Source organism: Takifugu rubripes, chromosome 9 (assembly GCF_901000725.2).
Source record: "Takifugu rubripes chromosome 9, fTakRub1.2, whole genome shotgun sequence".
Lineage (NCBI taxonomy): Eukaryota > Metazoa > Chordata > Actinopteri > Tetraodontiformes > Tetraodontidae > Takifugu > Takifugu rubripes.
This window is the reverse complement of record NC_042293.1, coordinates 10,603,919-10,625,189: the sequence shown is the minus strand read 5'-3', so window position 1 is coordinate 10,625,189 and position 21,271 is coordinate 10,603,919. Positions and strand designations below refer to the sequence as shown.

The 21,271-nt window shown below is 46.7% G+C and overlaps 1 protein-coding gene across 5 annotated transcripts in view; it reads left to right on the top strand.

Moving 5' to 3' along the window:
* Positions 1-21,271, top strand: part of LOC101075743 (unconventional myosin-IXa-like) — a 66,704-nt gene that overhangs the window by 33,382 nt on the left and 12,051 nt on the right. For 4 of the 5 annotated variants that reach the window (XM_029841172.1, XM_029841173.1, XM_029841171.1 and 1 more), the window contains exons 6-22: positions 300-353; positions 2,928-3,025; positions 3,510-3,636; positions 6,354-6,443; positions 10,723-10,839; positions 12,063-12,197; positions 15,412-15,533; positions 16,790-16,931; positions 18,316-18,511; positions 18,900-19,013; positions 19,961-20,036; positions 20,116-20,259; positions 20,339-20,378; positions 20,462-20,584; positions 20,751-20,831; positions 20,926-21,036; positions 21,144-21,266. In XM_029841172.1, coding sequence (XP_029697032.1) covers positions 300-353; positions 2,928-3,025; positions 3,510-3,636; positions 6,354-6,443; positions 10,723-10,839; positions 12,063-12,197; positions 15,412-15,533; positions 16,790-16,931; positions 18,316-18,511; positions 18,900-19,013; positions 19,961-20,036; positions 20,116-20,259; positions 20,339-20,378; positions 20,462-20,584; positions 20,751-20,831; positions 20,926-21,036; positions 21,144-21,266 — 1,893 coding nt within the window. The remainder of the gene's footprint in view (positions 1-299; positions 354-2,927; positions 3,026-3,509; positions 3,637-6,353; positions 6,444-10,722; positions 10,840-12,062; positions 12,198-15,411; positions 15,534-16,789; positions 16,932-18,315; positions 18,512-18,899; positions 19,014-19,960; positions 20,037-20,115; positions 20,260-20,338; positions 20,379-20,461; positions 20,585-20,750; positions 20,832-20,925; positions 21,037-21,143; positions 21,267-21,271) is intronic. The other variant, XM_029841174.1, reaches the window with a different exon arrangement.

The window sequence follows — 21,271 nt, the reverse complement described above, 5'->3', positions numbered from 1 at the left end:
ACCCTCCCGCCCTCTGCTGCTGGTTGCCTTTTGCTGCGCAGCTCTGTTTCCATGGCGACGGAAGTTAATCCCGCTCCCCCGCTGAGGATGCTGGCGGTCGCGCGTGTTTGCCTGAGCGCCCCTTTGAGATCGCCCGCCACGCTCGTAGCCTTTGTTTTCGTCTGGCGGTGCCAGATCGCAGACAAATCTAATTTAAAGTTGTGTGTGTGTTTGTGTATTTACCCTCACTTATAAGCACCGTGTGACATATTTCTTTAATTTAATGTGTGTATATTGTGTGTATTTCATGCCTCCTCCAGATGACAAAGAAATCGCACAAACTCCACTGGGACAATTACTATGAGAGCGAGCTGGTCAGTATCGTGTTGGTGACGCTGTTTGTGTACGTTTGTGCTCACGGTTGTGTTGTGTCAGTCTCGGTCTTTTTTTAATTTTTATTTGCCGTCTGCTCAGTCTGAAGTGGATTAAAGGTGACAGCGAGCTACGCTGCTCCCAGCAGGCCTATTGGATGCTGCAGTGTTAAAGGGATGCCTTTACTGTCTGCTAACGTACGGGATTGGAGAAGGTGACACTTCAGCTCAGGCATTTAAAGACAGGGAAATAGTTACATTTTGAACATGAGGGATCCCTTTAATGTGCTCTGTGTGGCTTTGCTCTTTGGTGATTGGGCGACTGCATCAAACAGGAAACTGCCAGCTTTAAAGGGAAGGTTTAGGATTTCACCTTAACAAGTCAGGAATTATTTTTCTGCATCAACAACAAAGTGGAAACAGTAAACAGCAGCGGGGGAACCACAGCAACCGCCAGATAAAGATGTCAGGCAGGATTTTAAAGACCAGGAGATCAGAGAACGTTGTTGCCTCACCATAATACTGCACCCAAAGCTAAGCTAGCAGCTAGCCTTTGGATTAACTCAAAAACAGGGACCATTGTCCTCAGAAACATCCCCAGTTAGACAAGAAGCCAGTGAGGAGGAGCTCCTTAACCTTCCCTTTAAATCTGTCTGTGTGTGTGTGTTTGTGTGTGTGTGTGTGTGTGTGTGAGAGCGTGTGAGTTTGGTCAGTGGGATTTGTCACGTGTGTCTAAAGGATTCACTGTTTTCTGACAGCAGGCGACATTTGACTGCGAAGACTTTATGTGAGAGTAAGAAAATTCCAATAAGTCGTTTTCATTTCCATATTCATCCAGTTAAAAAGGAACTGAACAAACATCTGACTTTTAAATATTAAACACACACACATCCTGGCGTCGGCATATTTGACATAAAACCTGGAATTTCACACAATTAGAGGTTATTTCAGGAGTGACTCAGAACTGTAAAAATGGGCCGATTTCTCCATGGCTCCATCTTTTCAGTTTTCCTTCCTTTTTCCCATATTTTTCTTTAACCCCCCCCCCCCCCCCCCCCCCACCACCACCACCACCCACTGTTTACTGACACCCTGTCTCTCTGAAGGGCGAGCCGATGACCTAATCAGTCTGTGACCCCATGGTCCAATGATGATGTCACCGTCTTCATCCCACGCAGACACACACACCCTGAAAGCTTAGCAGCCCTGACAGCTGTCTGCTCCATCCCTTTGGGGCTCTTTACCTCCTGACCTCTGCTGCTGGTCAGCGTGTCGAGATCGTCGCCTGACGACGAGCGCTGACATCTGTATGCAGCGTCCAGGTGTAACATCTGGATGTAAGAGGAGAAAACCAAAGACACATCTGATCCCAGAGACCAAACGTGCTGTGGATGTCTGATATGTGTAGTCTGGTTTGCTGCCCTGCTGGCTGCCTGTTTGCATTTCTTCAGTCCCGGGTTTTTCGGCCCTCTTCGGCATCTGGTGTCGGGCTGAAATGCTGTTTTTGGCTCATCGGGGAACGAGTCCCTGGAGAACATTAATCATTATTAGGCCACGGTAAGTAGCAGGAACACATGCAGCAGAACCTTTAACTAGATCGATGAGCCGTCCCTCTGCCGTGACCATCGGAGGCCGGAGGTGCGTTGCAACTGGCGTGAAATTACACCCTCAGATCAAGACGGAAAAAATTGTTCTTTCTGTCAGGAGCCTCTTTTCCACCACAGGGATTTTTATCTTTTACCCAGGGGTTCGACCCGTGTTTGTGCCGAAATTACGCAGGAAAAAACATTTTCCTGATCTCAAGTTTTCCCTGCAATGAGGAGCCTAGTGAGAATTCCTGAGGGGGCGGGGCTGTGTGCTGATTGGTGGGACACGTCGTGCAGTGGAAATGCAAACCGCACAGATTAGCAGGAATTTTTCTGCCCAGGTAAATAAATTCCTGGTAAGGTTGGCGGTAAAGGGTCTAATGTGTTCTCGTTTCCAATTTCCGAGGTTTTCTTTTTGCTTCCCGAACGTTGTGGCGCTCGGCGCTGAGACCTGACGTACCCGGCAATTTAAAAAGTGGCCGTTCCCGGTTTCCCCTGATCAAAATGGAACCGGAGAAGCTCGGTGAAGAAATCGGCCGACCGTTGACTCTGCGTTTCCCTCTCAGCTTTCAGCCACAGGAAAACAATGGCCGAGGCTGAGGAGCATTAAACGTGTAAAAGGAGGAAGAGGCAACAAGAGGGCGAGTTAGGGCTTCTCTCTGGATGCTCTTTGTGGTATCTGGTAATTAGGGATGGAGAGGAGACACACTGGCTGACCGGGTGGCTGGAGGACACACACACACACACACACACACACACACACACACACACACGCAGTCAGTGTATATTTGATACACAGCAGCGATCACATGTTCGCATGTTCGGGATTTCTTTTCCTCACCGTATCCCTGCCGACGAGCTGCGTTTGGACGCTTTCGGGAACCCTCTGGTGAAACACTGTTAATAATCACCCAGATTAACGCGACCGTTCAGTTTCATTTGTCTCTGACAACTGCCTCACCTTCTCCGTTTTCTCTGTCTTGTCTGGCAGGACTGCTTCACGGTGGAAGGAGAGGATCTGAAACACGACTTTGAGCGGCTGCAGCTCGCCATGGAGATGGTCGGCTTCTTACCGACCACCCGCAAGCAGTAAGATCAAGACCCAAATGGCTAAAGTTGTTTTGTTGTCAAAAGTTAAAGCTCTGCGCTGGCTTAAAAACTCCAACAGCCGCTATAGTCAAGTTCCCTGTTGCCATGTTGGCTCCCAGTGGCCTCAGAGGTCTTCTTCGGTTTCACTTTGGTTTTCATCCATGTTTGAACTGTAAATCTGGGACCACCTTAACTCCCCATGTAATATAAACTGTTTGTGTTCTATTCTAACTCTGGGCAGCAAAACGAAATGTAGCTGCCATAAAGTCAAACTTCCTCTTTAAATCATGACGATGATTTCACGTCATATTTTCACATCAGTTGCGCAAGCAAAGATGAAACTTGGAGCCGCTGGATTTCAAGATCTGAGGATTTATTCGTCCCTTTAATAAAGTCGCCTCCACCTCTACGAGAGGCCGGTCCAGAGTTCCCACGGACCACAGCTATCGCGCAAGCGCTAACAGGTGCTGATCTCTTTCACCAGGATCTTCTCCCTGCTGTCTGCCATCCTCCACCTGGGAAACATCCGATACAAAAAAAAGACCTACAGGGAGGATTCCATCGACATCTGCAACCCAGAAGTTTTGCCCATCGTGTCGGAGCTGCTTGAGGTGAGCGGCGTGATGGTGAAGCTGGTCCAGTGGGTCGTGTGACTCCACTTCGGTTAGCCACCTAATAAAAGACTGGGAATTTTACAATATGGTTCCGTTACGAACATGTTTTCACACATGTGACAAGTGGGGGGAAACGTCAAGATAAATAAATAAATAATTCAAACTGGAGCAGAACTTTACCAGAGGGCTTGTTTACTCTCTTTAAATACTTTCTTTGCCAATTATTTAAAGTTTATGCCCTTCGGAGATGTAAAGCACCATGCACTTAAAAAGAAAGGAGTAACAGCCATCTGGATTTTTTTAAGCAAGTTTAAATCCCATGTGGAGCTTGGCAAAAAGCTTTTCGGAGTGTGGAGGACTCTCTGCTCACAAGCGCAGCTTGTGGTGACACTGCAAGTTAAGAGGTGCTTCAGGCCCCAAAGAGCCGTCCGATCATCCAGCGCTTCACTGTTTGTGTTCGGGCTATTTCCAGAGCTCTTGTGCTAATGTAGCTCTGCAAGGGGAAGGGGGGGTGTCCCCCCAGGATGTTGTGTGCACTGTTGTCTCAGAATCATTTAATCATTTAGCTTAACAGTTCTGGACATTTAAAGACCTTGCTTTTTAAAAATATTGCTAACCAAGACCCTAACTCTGAACTAAACCCAGTTCTAGCCTCAACCTTAAAGCCACGTCTCTCAAACCGTCCTTTGAAATTGTTGCAACCAGGAAAATGGTCCCACTTTACTAGTAGAATACTTGCTAGTACCTGATATTTATTAAATGTGAGGACACACACACACATACACGCTCACGCTCACGCTTAACCTAGGAAGTGCAGGAGGGATGGGACATTTCCCAGACCCAGCTACAAATTTTTAGCCCGTTTAGCCGGATGCACTTGTTGAATCGCTGACAAAACAATGAGAGACGTGTGCCGGAGACTCCTGTCAACAGCACGGCGGGGATGTTATGGCTGTGTCGTAACATCCAGACTGCTCTCTTTGACCGTCCGCAGGGCCGGAGGGGCTGTGACGTGAGCTGCGCCACATGTTGTCCACATGCTAGTGGGTCGCTCTTTTAAGTTCAGGTTTATTTGGATGTCTGTTAGCTAATGCGTGGGCAGCAACTATTTGTCCCCGGGGATGTATACAGCATTTTTAAGGCAAAGTAGTAAAAAAAAAAAACAGGGAGCCCAAAACGTGAATTAATGAAATCAAAGTTACGTTCTGAGGACATCTCAAAAGTTTAAATGTGCTTCTCGAGAATTGTGGTCCAGACGGACACCATCACCATCAGACTAATTAGAATGCATGTTTAATTGATACTACATGACTTCACTTTGAATCATCCTGCATAAAAGTTAAAAATAGGTCACTGGGGTTCGCTAAATACAGATTTGTGAATCACGCAAAGCTGAAAGTCCTTCAAAGGAAAGTTGAGTGCAACCCCTGTCCATGGGTGAGGCCTTCATTTGCATGAAAAAAACACATTTCTGTCAGCCCATGTCTCACTTATTTGGCGTAGCGCCTCCAGGAAGCAACAGTAACGGCGGCACCAATTATGCGAAGTGGCGTTTAAAGAGAGGTGACTAGCACAAGTGTGGATTGATGATTGAATAGGTACAAAACGAGCAGGGACTTCCTGTTTCCTGTGAAACTGGAACAGGAAGTGGAGTTTGCGTGAGCTGACGGACAGTTGATGGACTGGATCATGTGAGCGGAGTGGTTCAGCCCGGCCAGAAACATTCCTGCAGAGACTGATATCAGAGCTGCTGTGGGAACACATCCCATTAGAGCTGAAATTGCTAGTTTAAATTTTGAGTGCTAGCATTTTTAAAGACATTTTCCTCCAGGAAAAAAAACAAAAATCAACAATATGTCAATATTAAAAGACTATTTGGAGGACTGAAATCCCGTGGTGTCCTGGTTGCTTTCACAAACAAAGAAGATGGCATCTGTCAGAGCTAGCGAACAGCTAATAAATCAAATTTGAACACATTTACTGACCCTAAGCCAGCGCTTACACACTTGTGTGTGTGTTATGGAATTAAAACTGATCAGACACGGAGCAGCGAGCCTGTTACCAAGTGACTAATACACGGATACAGCAGCTAAAGACCAATCACCCGCTGCAGAATGGGCTTCGCTCATAGCTGAGGGATTATCAGGGAGTGTGAAATGAAGTCTGATTATGCCCCCCACACACACACACTCCCACTGTTCCACACACACTCCCACACACCACCCTCCCGTTCTGTCTACTCTTTTTATCGCCTGTCTTTAGAATGGAGTCAAGACTGGAGGCATAATGATATTAAATCCTTTATCAACATCTTTAAATGTTACACACACACACTTTAATAAAGAAACGCGTGTGTATTGTCAGCGGCAGCTGTTCGGCCCGATCCCCTAATCCCCGTGGATGGTGGGGGCGATGTGTGCAGTGACATCTGCTTCTCCCAGTGTGGCCCTGTCCTCAAAAGTCCTATTCTAGTTTTTGTGTAAACTTGCCCAGCGAGGCCAAATCAGAGTTGTGTTTTCACGCCGATGGTGGTCGTGTTTCATCTGGGATGGGGGGGCTGCAGGATTGATTATGAGAACCAGATTTAAAGGCCTGGTTAGGCCAGATGAGGACGGATGTTTTCATTCGTTATGATACTGTTCAGGCTCTTACTATATAAAGAACCACCTGTCTTAGGTGAAACACCTCATGTGTGAATCTTTCCCCCCCATCAGGTCAAAGAAGAGATGCTGCTGGATGCGCTGACAACCAGGAAGACGATGACAGTCGGGGAGAGGCTCATCGTTCCCTACAAACTGGCAGAGGTGAGGCTTTATTTATCTCAGTGAAACGTGACACCTTCCGCCTGTCAACACTTGGCTCAGACTTCCAAAATGAATCTATTACTTGCATACAACCCCCCCTCCCCCATGACCCTGTCCTTTCTGTGCAAATTTGATGTAACCCAGGCGATGTTGGGGCAATGCTGACAAATAATGTTTTGTATCAGGCCAAAGCAACAAAAAAAAAAAAAAGAGTTGGCAGGAGGGGGTCTAGGATGGGCGAATTCCTCCCAGCCTGTTGACGACACATTGGAGCCACATGTTTTGCCCAGAAGAGCGTCAGCTGTAGGGGAGATTCTGAGTTTGGGTTTGTTGTGGTATTCGTACACCCCCCCCCCCCCCTCCCCCAGCCCCCCAAGCCCTGTCGCTGCATTCTAAGGCCCTTTTGATAGAGCTCTCTTCCTCTGCAACTTCCTGTTTCCTGACAAGTTAAGGAACAGTGCAAATGAATCTTGACCACACCGGTCCCTGGGTCTTACTCTGCATACATCACAGATATCCCAACTTTAGCGTCCTTTAGCTTCCTGCTTCCCTCCATCACGCAAGAATTTGCCGGTTTTGCTTTCCTTTTTTCTTGACAGGAAATATTGCACAAATACCGTTTAACTCTGCTGGACACCACCCCCTGTGGGTTCTACAAGATAGTTTAGCCCAACAATGGTTGCTCCTACGCTCAAACGCCCCCCACCCCCCCATCTCTCCAGTCATGTGGTCTGATCTCAGGAATGTGCAACCTCCACTGGAATATACAGTACGGAGGACAGTCGGTCTCTGTCTGCCCATTCCTTCCAGTTTCTGCTTCAGCCCCAACCTTGTCAAGAAAAAACGTATTATTTTTTTATAATCCAGAGAATAAGTTCTCTTTTCTGGGTTGGATTTGGAACAGAAGCTCCGACTGTAGCTGTAAAAAAATCATTTTCCTCTTAAAATAGACATTGACAGAATGCTGTGAGTTTTAAACCCCATATTAGAACATTTATCCACTGATAGAGAAAGCACAGATGTGTACGCCTGTAATAATTGATTTTCTTGGACCGTTTTTGGGGGCCAGGAAAGAAAGCAGCAGTAAAAACACTGTTATCTCTCACTTTGCCGCTCGGAAAACGTGGTTTTATTGTAAATCCTGGTCTCCAAGAGCTCCTGAGGGGAACATTTAGGTCTGTAAGCTACTAAATACTTTACCATGTTAACCAGATGTGTCTGAATGTGCCGTATATCATTTGGCACTGCAGCAGGGGTGAAAGAGCCTTTCTGTCTGATCCATCAAGAACACACATGAGAGTGAAAGAAAGCAGCAGAAGTTGCTGCGTAGATGAGAGAAACCACAATGACGGGTTACTATCACATTATCACTCACTCACCCGGCCCTTTCAAAACTGTACGGTATCCATGGAAACATGGGTAAAAAAAAGACACCTGAGAATGTGACCAAAGGTTTTTTCAGATTCACCATATTTTATCAGCGGTCATCGCTTGGCATTGAGCTCCCATGATCCCTTGCTGTTTCACCCACACGTTTTGGTCATGAAGCCAGAAGTGAATTAACGTCGTAAAGTCGAGGCACCTGAAAAGATCAGAGCTGAATAAAGACTCATCAACAGGTGGAATTCAGTGAGGGGAAAATAGCAATAATGTTTCCATGAAGGTGATCTGAAGGTGGGGGGGTCACATCAGCAACAAAGCTCTGACCTTTAAACCACTATAAAAAAGTGAAGCTCTGCTAGTTCCTGCTGAACTGTTCCTGTCCTGATCTGACGGAAGACCCCGGGAGAGAGGTGAAGACCACCTGTCGAACCCGTAACAGCTGCTTTTGTACAGGGAAATATGGAGGGGAGGAAAAAAGAGGCCTGGCAAGTGTTGCTGGTTCTTCTCAGGAAGCACGCGCTCCCGATGAGAAACGCGTCCTCGGCAGCTGTCCTGTCCACCCACGCCTGAGAGGGGTGATTTTTGGCAAACCGCGCGACCCCCTGAACCTGGATGCACTGCAGCGGACCGGCTGGATCGGGCCCCGGTTGAGTCAGAACGGAATGCATTTAAGAATTGCTCGGTTTCAGTTTAAGCAATTACAGCAACTTTGCGTTCATGCGGGGGGGAACTGAGCTTGGCCACGTTTCAGGACGTCAACATCTGCAGTTGTCTCAGCGTTTGAGAGAGGAAGCACTTTTAAAATACACCACTTATTATTTTTGCAGAAGTCCGATGGTAAACTTTTCTTTTTGGTTCCGATAGCAACAAACTCACTCCTCCGCTTATGTCGGAGAAATGTTCTCTTCAATAAAAAAAACCTCTAGAGGTTCACCTTACTGGTGATACAAACATCAGAGATTTGGATCATTAAAAAGAAAATATTTACTGTCTTGTGGTGTCATTCGTTAATTACAAGCTACACTCCTGCTGTTATCTAAATAAAAGATGAGCGCATTTATTCTAAAAATCCCAGATGCCACTTGGTTCTTGTCAGGAATCTGTCCCGGCAGGACCACCCTGAATGGGTCACCGGTCCATCTCAGGACACCTCACATTCACTCACACCTGATTTAGAGTCTTCTGTCAAGCTGATGTGCTTTTTTTGGACTGTGGGAGGAAAGTGGATAACCCCCCCCCCCCCCCCACACACACACACACATACACACACAGACATATGGGAATAGAACCCAGAACCTTCTTGCTATGAAGCGAGCGTGCACCACCACTTCTATAAATGCAGACGGGTGTTTGATAGCTGTGCTGAGGAGGAAGGAAGAGAACTACTTCCTGTCCGTCTCAAGCGCGGGTTCGTATCTGACCCGTGCTGCATCCAGCTGTGCTTGCTAACTGTCCCCGGCGTGATGAATAATTAAATCCCACGGCGAGCGCAGACATGCTCGTGCTCGGTGAGCGTGTCAAACGCTCGTCATGCCTCTGCCAGAGAGTCGCCACTAAAGCATTAAACCGCGATTCTTCCTCAAGCTGTGTATTATTCATAGTAGTCTTACGTAACTCGGGGAGCTGTGACAAGGCCGCTAAAAATAAGAGCTAATCAATAATGCAGGAGAGGAGACGCAGCTTTTAAAAGCCAAATTTCTGCTTCATCATGACCGCTACTCTGTTAGCTTCTATTTATCCTCTTACTTGTTTTCTCTTCCTTGTTCTTGAAATCTCTTTCCTCTGCGCCACAGTAGGCATTTTAGATAAAATGTTTCCCGTCTCTGGTCTATATGTTGAAGATTTCTCACCTTGGTGGTTTCTCCCTTTTGGGAGAACTTAACACAAACTCCCCGGAAAACAAGTTCCTCCTTCCTTGAGGTTAAATGTAGTGGAGCGAGTGTGAGTGCATTTTTTTAATGGTTTAAATTTCCCTTTGTGCCAAACCTTCCACTGCAGAGAAATGCTTGTCTGGGGGGAAAAGGAGCATAAATGATTTACGATGGGACTCGCTCACACTGCTGAAGCCGTCTATTATTAAGATCACGTCTCGGCGCTTCATCTGGAATGTTTGGTGGATAATGAATTTCAGCAGGCAGGTTTTTTTTTTCAAAGTTCATCGTTTCACTGCTGCAGAATGGAGGCAGAGCAGTGGTCGTCCCAGTCATTTCCTCGGTTCCGGTTCGATCCGGGCCCTGTCCCAGATCATGACCCCCCCCCTCCCGCAGCAGCCTAATTAGCAGGATGGTAGCATGTTACATAAACAATGCACAATTATACGTCTGTGAAACCAAGTTTAGCCTTTCTGTAAACCAGCGTCGCGAAGGCGGAACCAGACGTTGAGTCTTTCTGACTGACTTAATGATAGTCTGATGCAGCTGAGGTCACCAAACTCAAAGGTCAACTCAAAAGCATTTAGGCAGCAAAAAGAAGCATTTGGCCTACTTGCAGCTGATGGCCAAACATTCGTTGCACCTATGTTCAATGCCAACCTGCGCTGGTTGCCAGTTCTGATCCCGCCAGTTCCTCCAAGTTGTTTTCAGCAGATGTGATCCGACACTGATCCAGTTCCACAGAGAGACGGAACACTTGTGTTGTTTAAGCCAGTCAGGTGGGTGTTTTCTGTCTGAAATCATCAGGCTCTGTTAGAAGATAAGAGAAACCAGTAAAGGGGATATTTAAGTGGTTGCATCAGCACTGAATCTGCATCATCTGTGGGAAACTAAGAACATGGAGGAATAAACATGGTCGACTAACTTCTGTTCCACATGAAGGAATCCGTATGTTTTTGATCAGAAAATACTGACTCTCTCTCCCTCTGTGTGTGTGTGTCTGTGTGTGTGTGTGTGTGTTTTAGGCGGGCACAGTCAGGGATTCCATGGCCAAGTCGCTGTACAGCGCACTGTTTGACTGGATCGTGTTCAGGACCAATCACGCTCTGCTAAACAACAAAGACCTGGAGGATAATTCAAAGGTAACAAAGAAAAACACTGTTTTGTACCCAGATTTTTCTCGAAGACTCGTCAAAACGATGCTTCAGGAGCTTCGCTACACAACACTGCTGATTTCTTCCCGTTGTTGAACACCAACGAGACCTTTGTCTCGGATCAGCCACCCACCAGTGGAAGCATTTTGGTACAGTCGGTAATGGTTCTGATAGTCTCCAAACCTGGTGGTCAGTCTTCACAGGAGAGGTGCAGCTAACCTGCTGTAACAGGTGATGCTCAGCTAGACCCAGGTCCTCCTCTGAGGTTTCTACCTGTTAAATATTCCCCCACCAATAGAAATTAATCAGAATATTAGAATACATTTTAAAAAGTATCCTTGACAGACAGTTTTACCCAGCTCAGATCCACTGAATGATGTATGAGACTGCATATAATATAGTTTTCTTATGTATTTAACGTGTGTCCATCTGTTGCCAGTGATAAATCATGTATGTTTCCAACATGTGTCTGTTTCATGTGCTTAATCCTGCTACCGTCTTCCTGTCCGTCAGTCAGTCAGTCAGTCAGTCAGTCAGTCAGTCAGTCAGTCAGTCAGTCAGTCAGTCAGTCAGTCAGTCTTCTTCCTCTCCTCGGGGCAGGGAGTGGTGCAAATATGAAAATTCCTCTGTGTGTGTTTTGGAGTGGCAGCTGGCATTTTAGAACCTGTGGGGAGATCAGTTTTGTATCTGTGTGTGTGTGTGTCTGTGTGTGACTCTGTGACTGTGTGTATGTGCCAAGAACATAGGGGGCAGATGGCATCGAGTTCCCTTTAGCTCATTTTACCCCCTGGGGTTCTTGCTCCTCCCAGTACTCAGTGTGTGTATCTGTGTGTGTGTGCGCGCACGCATCCCTCGATGCGCTGACATCACCACGCTGTCCCACCGTCGGTGCTCTCGAGGGGTCGATGAGGTTGCACTTTCTCTCAAGGTCGCTGCTCTTCCGAGTGCGCATGTCTGTGTCACTGAAAGGCTTTAGAGACAATCGGCCTTCAGAGAGAAATAAAACCTCCAGGACCAAATGAACTAGAACGTGAAGCAGCTTTTACAGCCACTTTCCTAATTAAAGCTTTGTTTGAGCGAGCGCCTCCCACCGCCGCTGCATCGTCATGATAGATGATGGCAGAATCCTACAGAGACTAACAAAACCGCATCGCTTAATTAGTGGATTTGTGTCGCGATCGTAACATTTCTATTCATGTTCATGTTGTCAGATTCTGTCCATCGGAGTCCTGGATATCTTTGGCTTCGAGGATTATGAGAACAACAGTTTCGAGCAGTTCTGCATCAACTTCGCCAACGAGCGCCTCCAGCACTACTTCAACCAACACATCTTCAAGCTGGAGCAGGTAGAGTTCCACACCAACACGCCAGATAGCAACAGATACTCTGTTCTAGCGAAATGTCCTCAGAGACGAGGAGAAGAGACAGCGAGGACAGAAACTTCAGGGGAGGTAATGAGTCCTAATCTGGACTGTGTCAGTGTTGCCTCTCGCCTCCGTCAGACTGAAACGCGATTAGCTGTGACAGCTGAACAGACGAGCCGTCGCTGAGGGCTGGATGAGGGGAGGAACAGAGCGGCGAAAAGGCAGTGTTACAGTAAACGAGTGCAGTTATGTTTCTTTGCCTCCAATGACGATCACAGGACATCAATGCACTCATGGTCCTGTTACCCTCAGGCTGCCAACTGACACACACATTCTTGTTCTTCTATCTTTGTGAGACCATTCATCGACAGAGTGCATCCCTCAGACCCTCACCCCTAAACCATAACTTTGAAACAAAGGGCCCGTTTACTTGAGAATGTATTCGGAAGCTTTTCAAACAACCTCAGCAGCCTGCAGCTCTGGAGCAGATGCCCGAAATCTCTGAAAACGCGCTTCTTTGCGCTTACGCCAACAGATGTAGTGGGGACTTCCACTCTTCAGCCCGTTTTAATATCATTATTATATTTCTCCGTTTTAATGCAGTCTAATATAAATAGACAGCAAAACAAAGCGTTTTCACCCGTAAACGGTCTCAACCCTCAAACACACCTCTGGATTTTGTGAGGACCGGTTAAAATGTTTTGACATCACAATGTCCTCACTTTGCAAGTGAAATGCACATTGTGATTCTACCTATATAGCCTGTACAAACACTCATCTGTATTTCTAGCTTTGTGAAGACTCATTGACGAAACACTTCCCCCAGCTAAATTTCCCTTTAAGCTAAATTCCAAACCCGAACCCTAACCCAAAAGACGTTTTTGAAGCTATCTGCACTTCACTTGTAAAATACACATTTTTGTCCTCACTATGTAACATACATATGAACACACACTTCTAATAAAGCTGCTCAACAAGATCCAGAATGTCCTGCTGTTCTGACACACTTCAGAAGGCCAACTGAGGGGGAACCAGCAGCAGCAGCTGCAGAACGCTGCAGATTAGTTAATGAGACCTCCTCAAGAAGACAGATTCCAAGTAATTTAGCCATAATCACCATCGATTCTATTCACCTTCTGTCAGTGCCCACGGCTGAAAACAGAACACAACACGTACCGTCCTGACTGAGAGGTTGTGTTACTGTAGATAAAAAAATGGTTCTGTCTGATGTTTTTTTCCCTCAAGCATGCTGGCACACACTCAGACACACACAGGACATAACGTGGTTAAAGAATTTAAAGTGCTGAGCGAAGAAACCCGAATCATCTCTTAATTTCTAATTCTTTTGTGTTAAGCTCGCCTGTTCTGGGTGGTTCTCCAGGACAAAACACACGAACATTAGGCTGATTGGAGTGTGTGTGTAAAGGACGTGTAACCCACGACCCCTCCACGTCAGCGCTGATCACAGCGGATGGATGGAAGCCCAAATCAAACGTTTCAGTTGGTGTTTTCGGTCCCCTCCCCCATCCTGGAAGCTCTCAGGCTCTCATGACACCATCCGACGTTCCCTCACAGTTTATTATCCTTAAATCAGCGGCGTCCTCCAGACCGCCGCTGTCTCCTGCTCCTCAGTCTGTTTGACAGAGCAACGGTTGAGGTGTTGCTCAACGCCGAGGGGCCCCTCCGAGGCAGGTTGATGCCATGACCTAATGCGGGGATGCTGGATCTTCACCGACGTGTGTTTATTTTGATGAAGTCGTGCAGTTTTCTGTCTGACGTCATGAGCGGAGAGAGAGCGCCCCACGCCTCTTAGCTTTAAACTGCTGACACCTGCCTTTTTTATTATAAACTCTGAAGGTGTGATTTAAGGGAGGGTTAGTTTCTGATGGCTTGATGAATGTTCTCCTTCCTGTTAAAACAAACATCATGTGTTGAATTCTCTTTATCTGGCTGAAAAGTAATTTTGACTTTGTTCATTGTTGGTTTCACCCGTTATCAGAGGTCTGTTTACCTTTGGAACAGCAGCCAAAGCTAACAGGACCGCTGTGGTGAGGTGTGTGTGTGTGTGTGTGTGTGTGTGTGTGTGTGAGGACAGTGTATCAAAACTGAGAAAACACACGGCAGCCACCGCCTTGGGCCAACACGCTATCATGTTTACCCTGCGAGTTACTCTGACTCTGTAACTCTTCATCCTTCTAATTTTACTCTATACGTTAGCCACAAAGGCTCAAAGGGGCGGAGCCTAACCCGTATCGGCTGTGGTGGTTCTGTCTATCAGTGTGGAGGTTAGGACACGTTTGTATGACGGTTAGAAAGAGGACAGGATGGAAATGAAGCGCATTACACAGAGTTAACTCATGATAGCGTTTGGATTATCTCCACCAAATGGACTTCCTGTTTGCCCAGTCAGTCGGTGGAATGATACACAGATCTCAGACTCTCCGTCCTTCCACTCGTGCCGTCCCGTCTGCCGCCATTGTGAGTCACCCCAGACAAACGAGTCCCATTTGTCCCGGTTGTTCCAGCTCTTTCAATCAGATCACAGTAATTACTCTTTAAATTGATGAACATTTATGGAAAGAAGGAATAAAAGGATCACGATTTCCTCTGTAAACCTCTAAAAATGTCATCACTTTGAATTACAGTAAACTGTCAATAAAAGCACTCTTTATTGCCTTTTATTGGTGAATCATGCTGTAACCGAACAAGCTTTTCGTGTACTGAGAGGCAGCGTTCTTGTCCTCCATCAGCTGGATCCAGGTGTTTTAGCATAAACATGCAAATGATAAAAAAAGCCCGAGTGTTTATCATCTGAAGTGCGGCTGCACTTAATTGACTGAGTCAATGTGCTCATTGCCAAACTTTGTCACGGGCACAACAGCCAGATAGTGAGTCAGCCCTCTGTTCTCGTTCAGCTCGATCGACCCTAAACACAACACACGCGTGCTGCGTTTCAATCTACATCTTTATCTGCTTAGTCAGGGACATCTGAACCAAAACAGCAACATCTTCACAATGTTTCTGCTCGGAAAGGACAAAGAGGACACACGTGTGCTGCTTTAAAGAGATGACAGTGCAAAACGTTTACATTTTACTATTTATTCAAAGCTTTTGAATGAGATAAACTGAAGTCCTTTCCTGTGTGTGTGTGTGTGTGTGTGTGTGTGTGTGTGTGTGTGCGTGTGTGTGTGTGTAGGAGGAGTACAGAGCAGAGGGCATCACCTGGCACAACATCGACTACATAGACAACAGTGCCTGCATCAACCTAATCAGCAAGAAACCCACGGCTCTTTTCCACCTGCTGGATGAAGAGTGCAAGTAAGTGAACGCACCACCTCATCCAAATGTGGGACAACCGTTAGCTCAACCGTTAGCATTCCGCCTGTTTCCACCCATTTAGGAAACATGGAGGTTCATTTAGAAACAGGTGAACCTGTGTTTTGGAGCAGGAAGGTGACAAAAAGATGCAACAGAATCTAAATTAGGGTATTTCACCAAAGCAGATCCCACTGTCATCATCCCATCCCATCCCTAATGAGTCAATTCATGAGTCCACTCTGGCCTCCCCGTCTCTCCCCAGCCTTCTGAGCGCAATGATGATGGTAAATAAGGTCGTGATGCTAAAAACTTACTGTTCAGAGAAAGACAGCCCAAAAAAGACCACCTGAATACCACTTAGATGTGATTTCTTACATAATAAAAATTTATTTTCTTACCTAACACAATATTGGATCGTGTTTGATCGCACAGCTAATGAATAAGCGGGGTGCTCTGGTTCCCCCCACCAGCATCGCCGAGCTTTTCCTCGTCTTTCTCCGTCACCACTTTCAGCGCAGGTCAGCAATGTGCCCCTCTCCCCCCCATAAATCAGCAGCAGCAGCAGCGTCTCCCTCCCTCCTCACATAAGCACACATTCAGCTGCACGGACACCATCACGTCTGTCCACGCTCGCCGGCATCTTGCTCGCCACTTAGCGATGACGGTTCACCTGGTTCTAATAACACACAGAATCAGCCAAAGGGCGCTTTGTGTCTGTGTGCATGTGTGTGTGTTTTCAAGAGGTGGGCTGCTTTTAGGAGAATTAAGGTCAAAGTGAGACCTCTGAAGAAATAAAAACGAGGGGGTCGGGGTCTCTCCAGGGGCTTATGCTGCCACAGGACGGGGCTTCATGCTAAATGATTACGCTACAACAAAGGTGCTCGGAGCCCCCGCCGCTCACAGTTAGTGGATTAGGTTACTGCAGAGTAGGGGGTAAATATGGGGTTCGTTACTATGGTAACAGCAGCAGGCTGTTGGATCTCCTGCAGATTTGCTTTCAGAAGAGGGTTTGGATGATAGGAAACATCCCTCAGTGGACATTGAGTTAAGTGTATGAACCCCCCATGGAAGGAAAGACTTCGGAGCTTCGATTAAAGGTTTGTGACGTGAGGTTCGACGCCTGCAGGTCTGCCGAGGCTTTGCCCTTTAAACTATTTAAAAATCAAATGGGGGAAATTAATGGACATTTCAAAGCAAGTAGAAGCCTCTGGAGATGAATTGCAGCCTGGGTCTCATGGAACGGCGGTTTGCTTTAGTTTCCCCCAGGCGTCCAATCAGACGTTGCTGGACAAGTTCAAGCGTCAGCATGAAGGAAACAGCTACATCGAGTTCCCCGCTGTCATGGAGCCGGCCTTCATCATCAGACACTACGCTGGTAAAGTCAAGTACGGCGTCAAGGTGAGATGCAAGCTCTCGTGTATCGGTGCTGCGCTGCAGCCTTCTGTCTGTCTGTCTGTCTGTCTGTCTACCTGTGTGCCAGCAGACATCTTGTATTCAGTGAGACATGTGTATTATTATCCATTACTGCTCTGTTCATTCGAGCTTAAGGTGGATATCAGCGGTCAGTGTTGCCATGTCAACACTCAGCATCCTGGCGCAGCTCTCTTGGCTAAACCTTGGTGTTCTGATCCAAAGCGTGCACTGGAACTGGTTGAGATGCAGATATCGGTGTATCTTAAGAAAACAACATTAGCTGTTGCGGTGAATTATTAATGTCTGAGTCTGAGGGCAGCAAAAATAAAACATTCGCGATTTTAAATGATTTTTTCTCTCCCTCATTTTCCTTCACATTTTAATAATCACACTCTCGTGGAGCAAAAACTCTGTGGATCCAAACACTGATATAGAGGTTCATTTGGTTTTTCCGGAGGGGAAAAAAAACCCACATGTGTCCCCTTTTAACAGACCTGGGGCTGTGTCACGTTAGTCAGGCTTCCTGGACTGAGAGCGTGAGCTCAATTCCCAAAACATAAATTAAAGACGAGACATCTCACGTCCCTCAGCCTTTCTCGAAATTCTGCTGCAGACCTACTTTTCTTCAACCCATTTTTTTTCCCGGACCGGGCTTAATTCAATCTTCTGTACACATCCCAGCTGTGTTTTTATAAGAAGCACATGTGTTGAACCGGGGCGAGTGTGTTGTTGTTTGACTGTATAATATAAATCTGTGAGTGTCGGCCATTGTCGATGTGGATGTGGAAGGGTATCCCGCATATCCCGGAGACGTTTGTTGGGAATTCTGCAGCGGGAGCCTGACGCTGGTGCAGTCAACACAAAGCTGAATTGTGTCACACTGGAGACCTTTTAGATCGAAGCTCCATTATTAGAACACAGCTTCGGTTGTAATCTTTAACAGACAGATGTGAATAAACAAGAGACGGGATTGATGGATTGGAATTAAACTGGCACAATGCTACTGTACAATTGTGTGTGTTTTTTTAATATACGTGAACATGTGCTTTTACCTTTTTGAATGCTGTGCTTGTTGTACAGACTAAACTGAATAAATAAACCAAGCTGTTCCCCATTTGTCCATCTTTTAATAAATAACCCCCTTATAAAATGGATCACTGTGGCATGTAGGGAATTTTTCAGTGGAATTGTTGTTTCTAGTTTCTGGGGAACAGTTTTTCCGTAACACATACTCACAGCAAGCTGGCAAAAGGTGTTGGATATTATTAAGATGTTCAGATCAGAAAAGAAAAGGAAATGCAGCCTGATTCAAACCCTTTATTTTGTCGTGAAAGGAAAGTGCTGAGTCAGCTGTCCCTGTCTCCTGCAGGACTTCCGGGAGAAGAACACGGACCACATGCGTCCCGACATCGTGGCCCTGCTCAAGAGCAGCAAAAACGGCTTCATCTGTAGCCTGATGGGCATCAACCCCGTGGCGACCTTCCGCTGGGCGGTGCTGCGGGCCTACTTCAGAGCCCTGGTGGCTTTTAGGGAGGCCGGCCGCAGACACACCCACAAGAAAACAGGTGAGGCTACAACTGTGGGTCCCGTATGGGGACGGAAAACCCTCTTTGCTTGAGTTGTGAGACAAAAATATCTGCTGAAAAATTGAATGAATGTTCAGAATTTGGTCCTGTAGCCAAAACGATTCCAGGATTAATCCGAAATACAATCAAATCCAATTGAATCCCAAATGTTCTTATGTGACCTTTGACCTACAAAGTCATAAAAGATGTTTATTGATTTACTCGGTAAAATTCGCTACCCTCTGAAGTCATGGTGCACAGAAAGATGCTGCGTTCTTTTATGATTTTAGCCTAAATTCAGCTGCGCTGCTGATTCCCGTCGGTGTTTGCATCCTTTCTTTTTTTGAAGCAAACATCTGTTTCATCATGGATGTTTTGTCACTGTCAGGGAATGACGCAGCGGTTCCCTGCATCAAAACTGTGGACAGTTTCAGTTTCCTTCATCACCCAGTTCACCAGAGGAGCCTTGAGATCCTTCAGAGATGCAAAGATGAGAAATACAGTAAGTAAAGAGTCGCTGTCGGATATTATATTCTATAAATATTGGGAAATTTAGGCTGTTTTCCATCCGTTTGTGTAATTCCCTGCTGCTGCAGGGAATGTTTTCTTTTTACCAAAATGGTTTAAGTTGATCACAGCGGTGCAGTGGTCAGAAAAGTCCCTTCCCAGCCAGAAGGTTCTGTGTTCGAGGCCTCTCTGCCCTTTTGTTCTGTTTCTCCGGTTTCCTCCAACTGTCCAGAAACAGGAACAAGCTGACGGGAGTCTGGATTTGCACGTTTTAATACATTCATATTCTATTTGGATGAAACCTGGTTCAGTGATCGTTTACAAGTATTTACTAGTCCTCCCAGTAAACGGTTTTCTGTAATGCTGTTATTTCAATCACATTTCCCAGTTTCTCAAATCCCAGTTTCAGAAGGCTTTTGCTAAGCTCAACGCAATCAATGAAATCAATTCCAGGCTTATGAATTTCAGTCTCCCTTTCATCACGGGTGATAAATCTGGGTCATTTCTGCCAGATTGTCTCCTCTAACGGCAGCAGCTCACATCCCTGCCTGGACAAATAAATCCATCCTGTGGAACCAGCAGAATTTTCCCAGTTGCTCGACATCCATTATCCGCATTTGGCCTCTCTGGATGGAGGCGAGTTCTGCATAAATCCAGCGGCTTGTACAGAAATGCAATTCCAGGGAAATATCTGCGTGAATCTCTGACATGTTTCTGCCACGAAGAACATCAGCACATATATTGATCATGGATAACATCATCTAACCTGTGTTTGTGAGGCTAATAAAGGATGTGAGGAATCTCTGCTGAGGCTAAAACCCCATCTGGTATCAATGACTAAACCTTCCTGTCGGTTTCTCAGGGCAACACAGACGTTTTTACACACAGTAACGTTGAGTTTGGAGTACGTTGAAGGCCGAGTTTCTATTTTTCTTCACGCAGGCATCACCAGGAAGAATCCTCGGACGCCGCTGTCTGATCTTCAAGGCACCAACGCCCTGAATGAGAAGGCCAGCAGGTGAGAGGAGACGGCTGGAGTGTCTGATTTAAGCCCTAAGCCCATCCCTAACCCCTCCCCCTCATCCCTGCCTCCGTAGGGACGGCTATGCTGTCGGGTGCAACGGTCGCAGCGCCAGGTCCAGTCGCTTGTCCTCAACCGCGAGTCCCCCCCTGGAAGAAGATGGGATCTTCATCAACTCCACGAGCAGCAAACTGCTGGAGCGAGCTCAGGGCATCCTGCTGTGAGTCAGACACGACATCTGAAGCCGATAGTGTTGCTGCTGCTCGGAAATTCAGACTTAACGCTCTTTTTCCTGGCAGGAGGAATAAAAACTGCAAAGTCAAGCCGACCCTCCCCAAGGTAAGACACGCACATCACGGCCATCATCATCATTGGGTCGTCGAGGCAGGACAACGCTGACAAGGTCGGTCTTGTTTCCACAGCACTTATTGGACGTGAAGTCTCTGCGCTACCTGAGCAGCGTGACGCTCCACGATCGCATCACCAAGTCTCTGCTTCACCTGCACAAGAAGAAGAAACCTCCCAGCATTAGTGCACAGTTTCAGGTCAGAACTGATGCTGCCCCCTGGTGGAAAAACAGACAATTGCAGCAACAACTGCCTGTCATGGTTTCATTGATTTATTTTGGATCAAAGAGTACCCGGATAATAGAACTAAGTCTGGAGCTAATCATGTGTTATAAATTCCTCCTGATTCTGTTTGTGATTGCAGGCGTCTCTAAATAAGCTGATGGAGACTCTGGATCAGTCTGAACCGTACTTTGTCAAGTGTATCCGCTCCAATGCAGAGAAGGTGCTCACTGCTTATCAGCGCTCTTCAGGTCAAACACAGCTTTTCGTCATCGGTGCTTCGCCGTATTGACTCCGCTCTCTTGGTTCCTCCCCAGCTTCCGCTGCGTTTCAACGACAGCCTGGTGTTGAGACAGCTCAGATATACAGGTATGCTGGAGACTGTCCGGATCCGCCAGTCGGGGTACAGCATCAAGTACACCTTCCAGGTAACTGTCCTCTCCCGCAGTCCACATTTGGACCCTTCAGGAGGAGTGAAGTGCAGATTTTGATGTCGAAGTGCACACTTAACCTTCATGAGATGTCTTCCTTGCAGGACTTTGTGCGCCACTTTCATGTGCTGATGCCTCATGGAACGACTCCAACCAAGTCCGGTATCAGGGAGTTTTTCAGGCGGAGCCATCTGCCGCCTGCCGGGTATCAAGTGGGCAACACGATGGTACT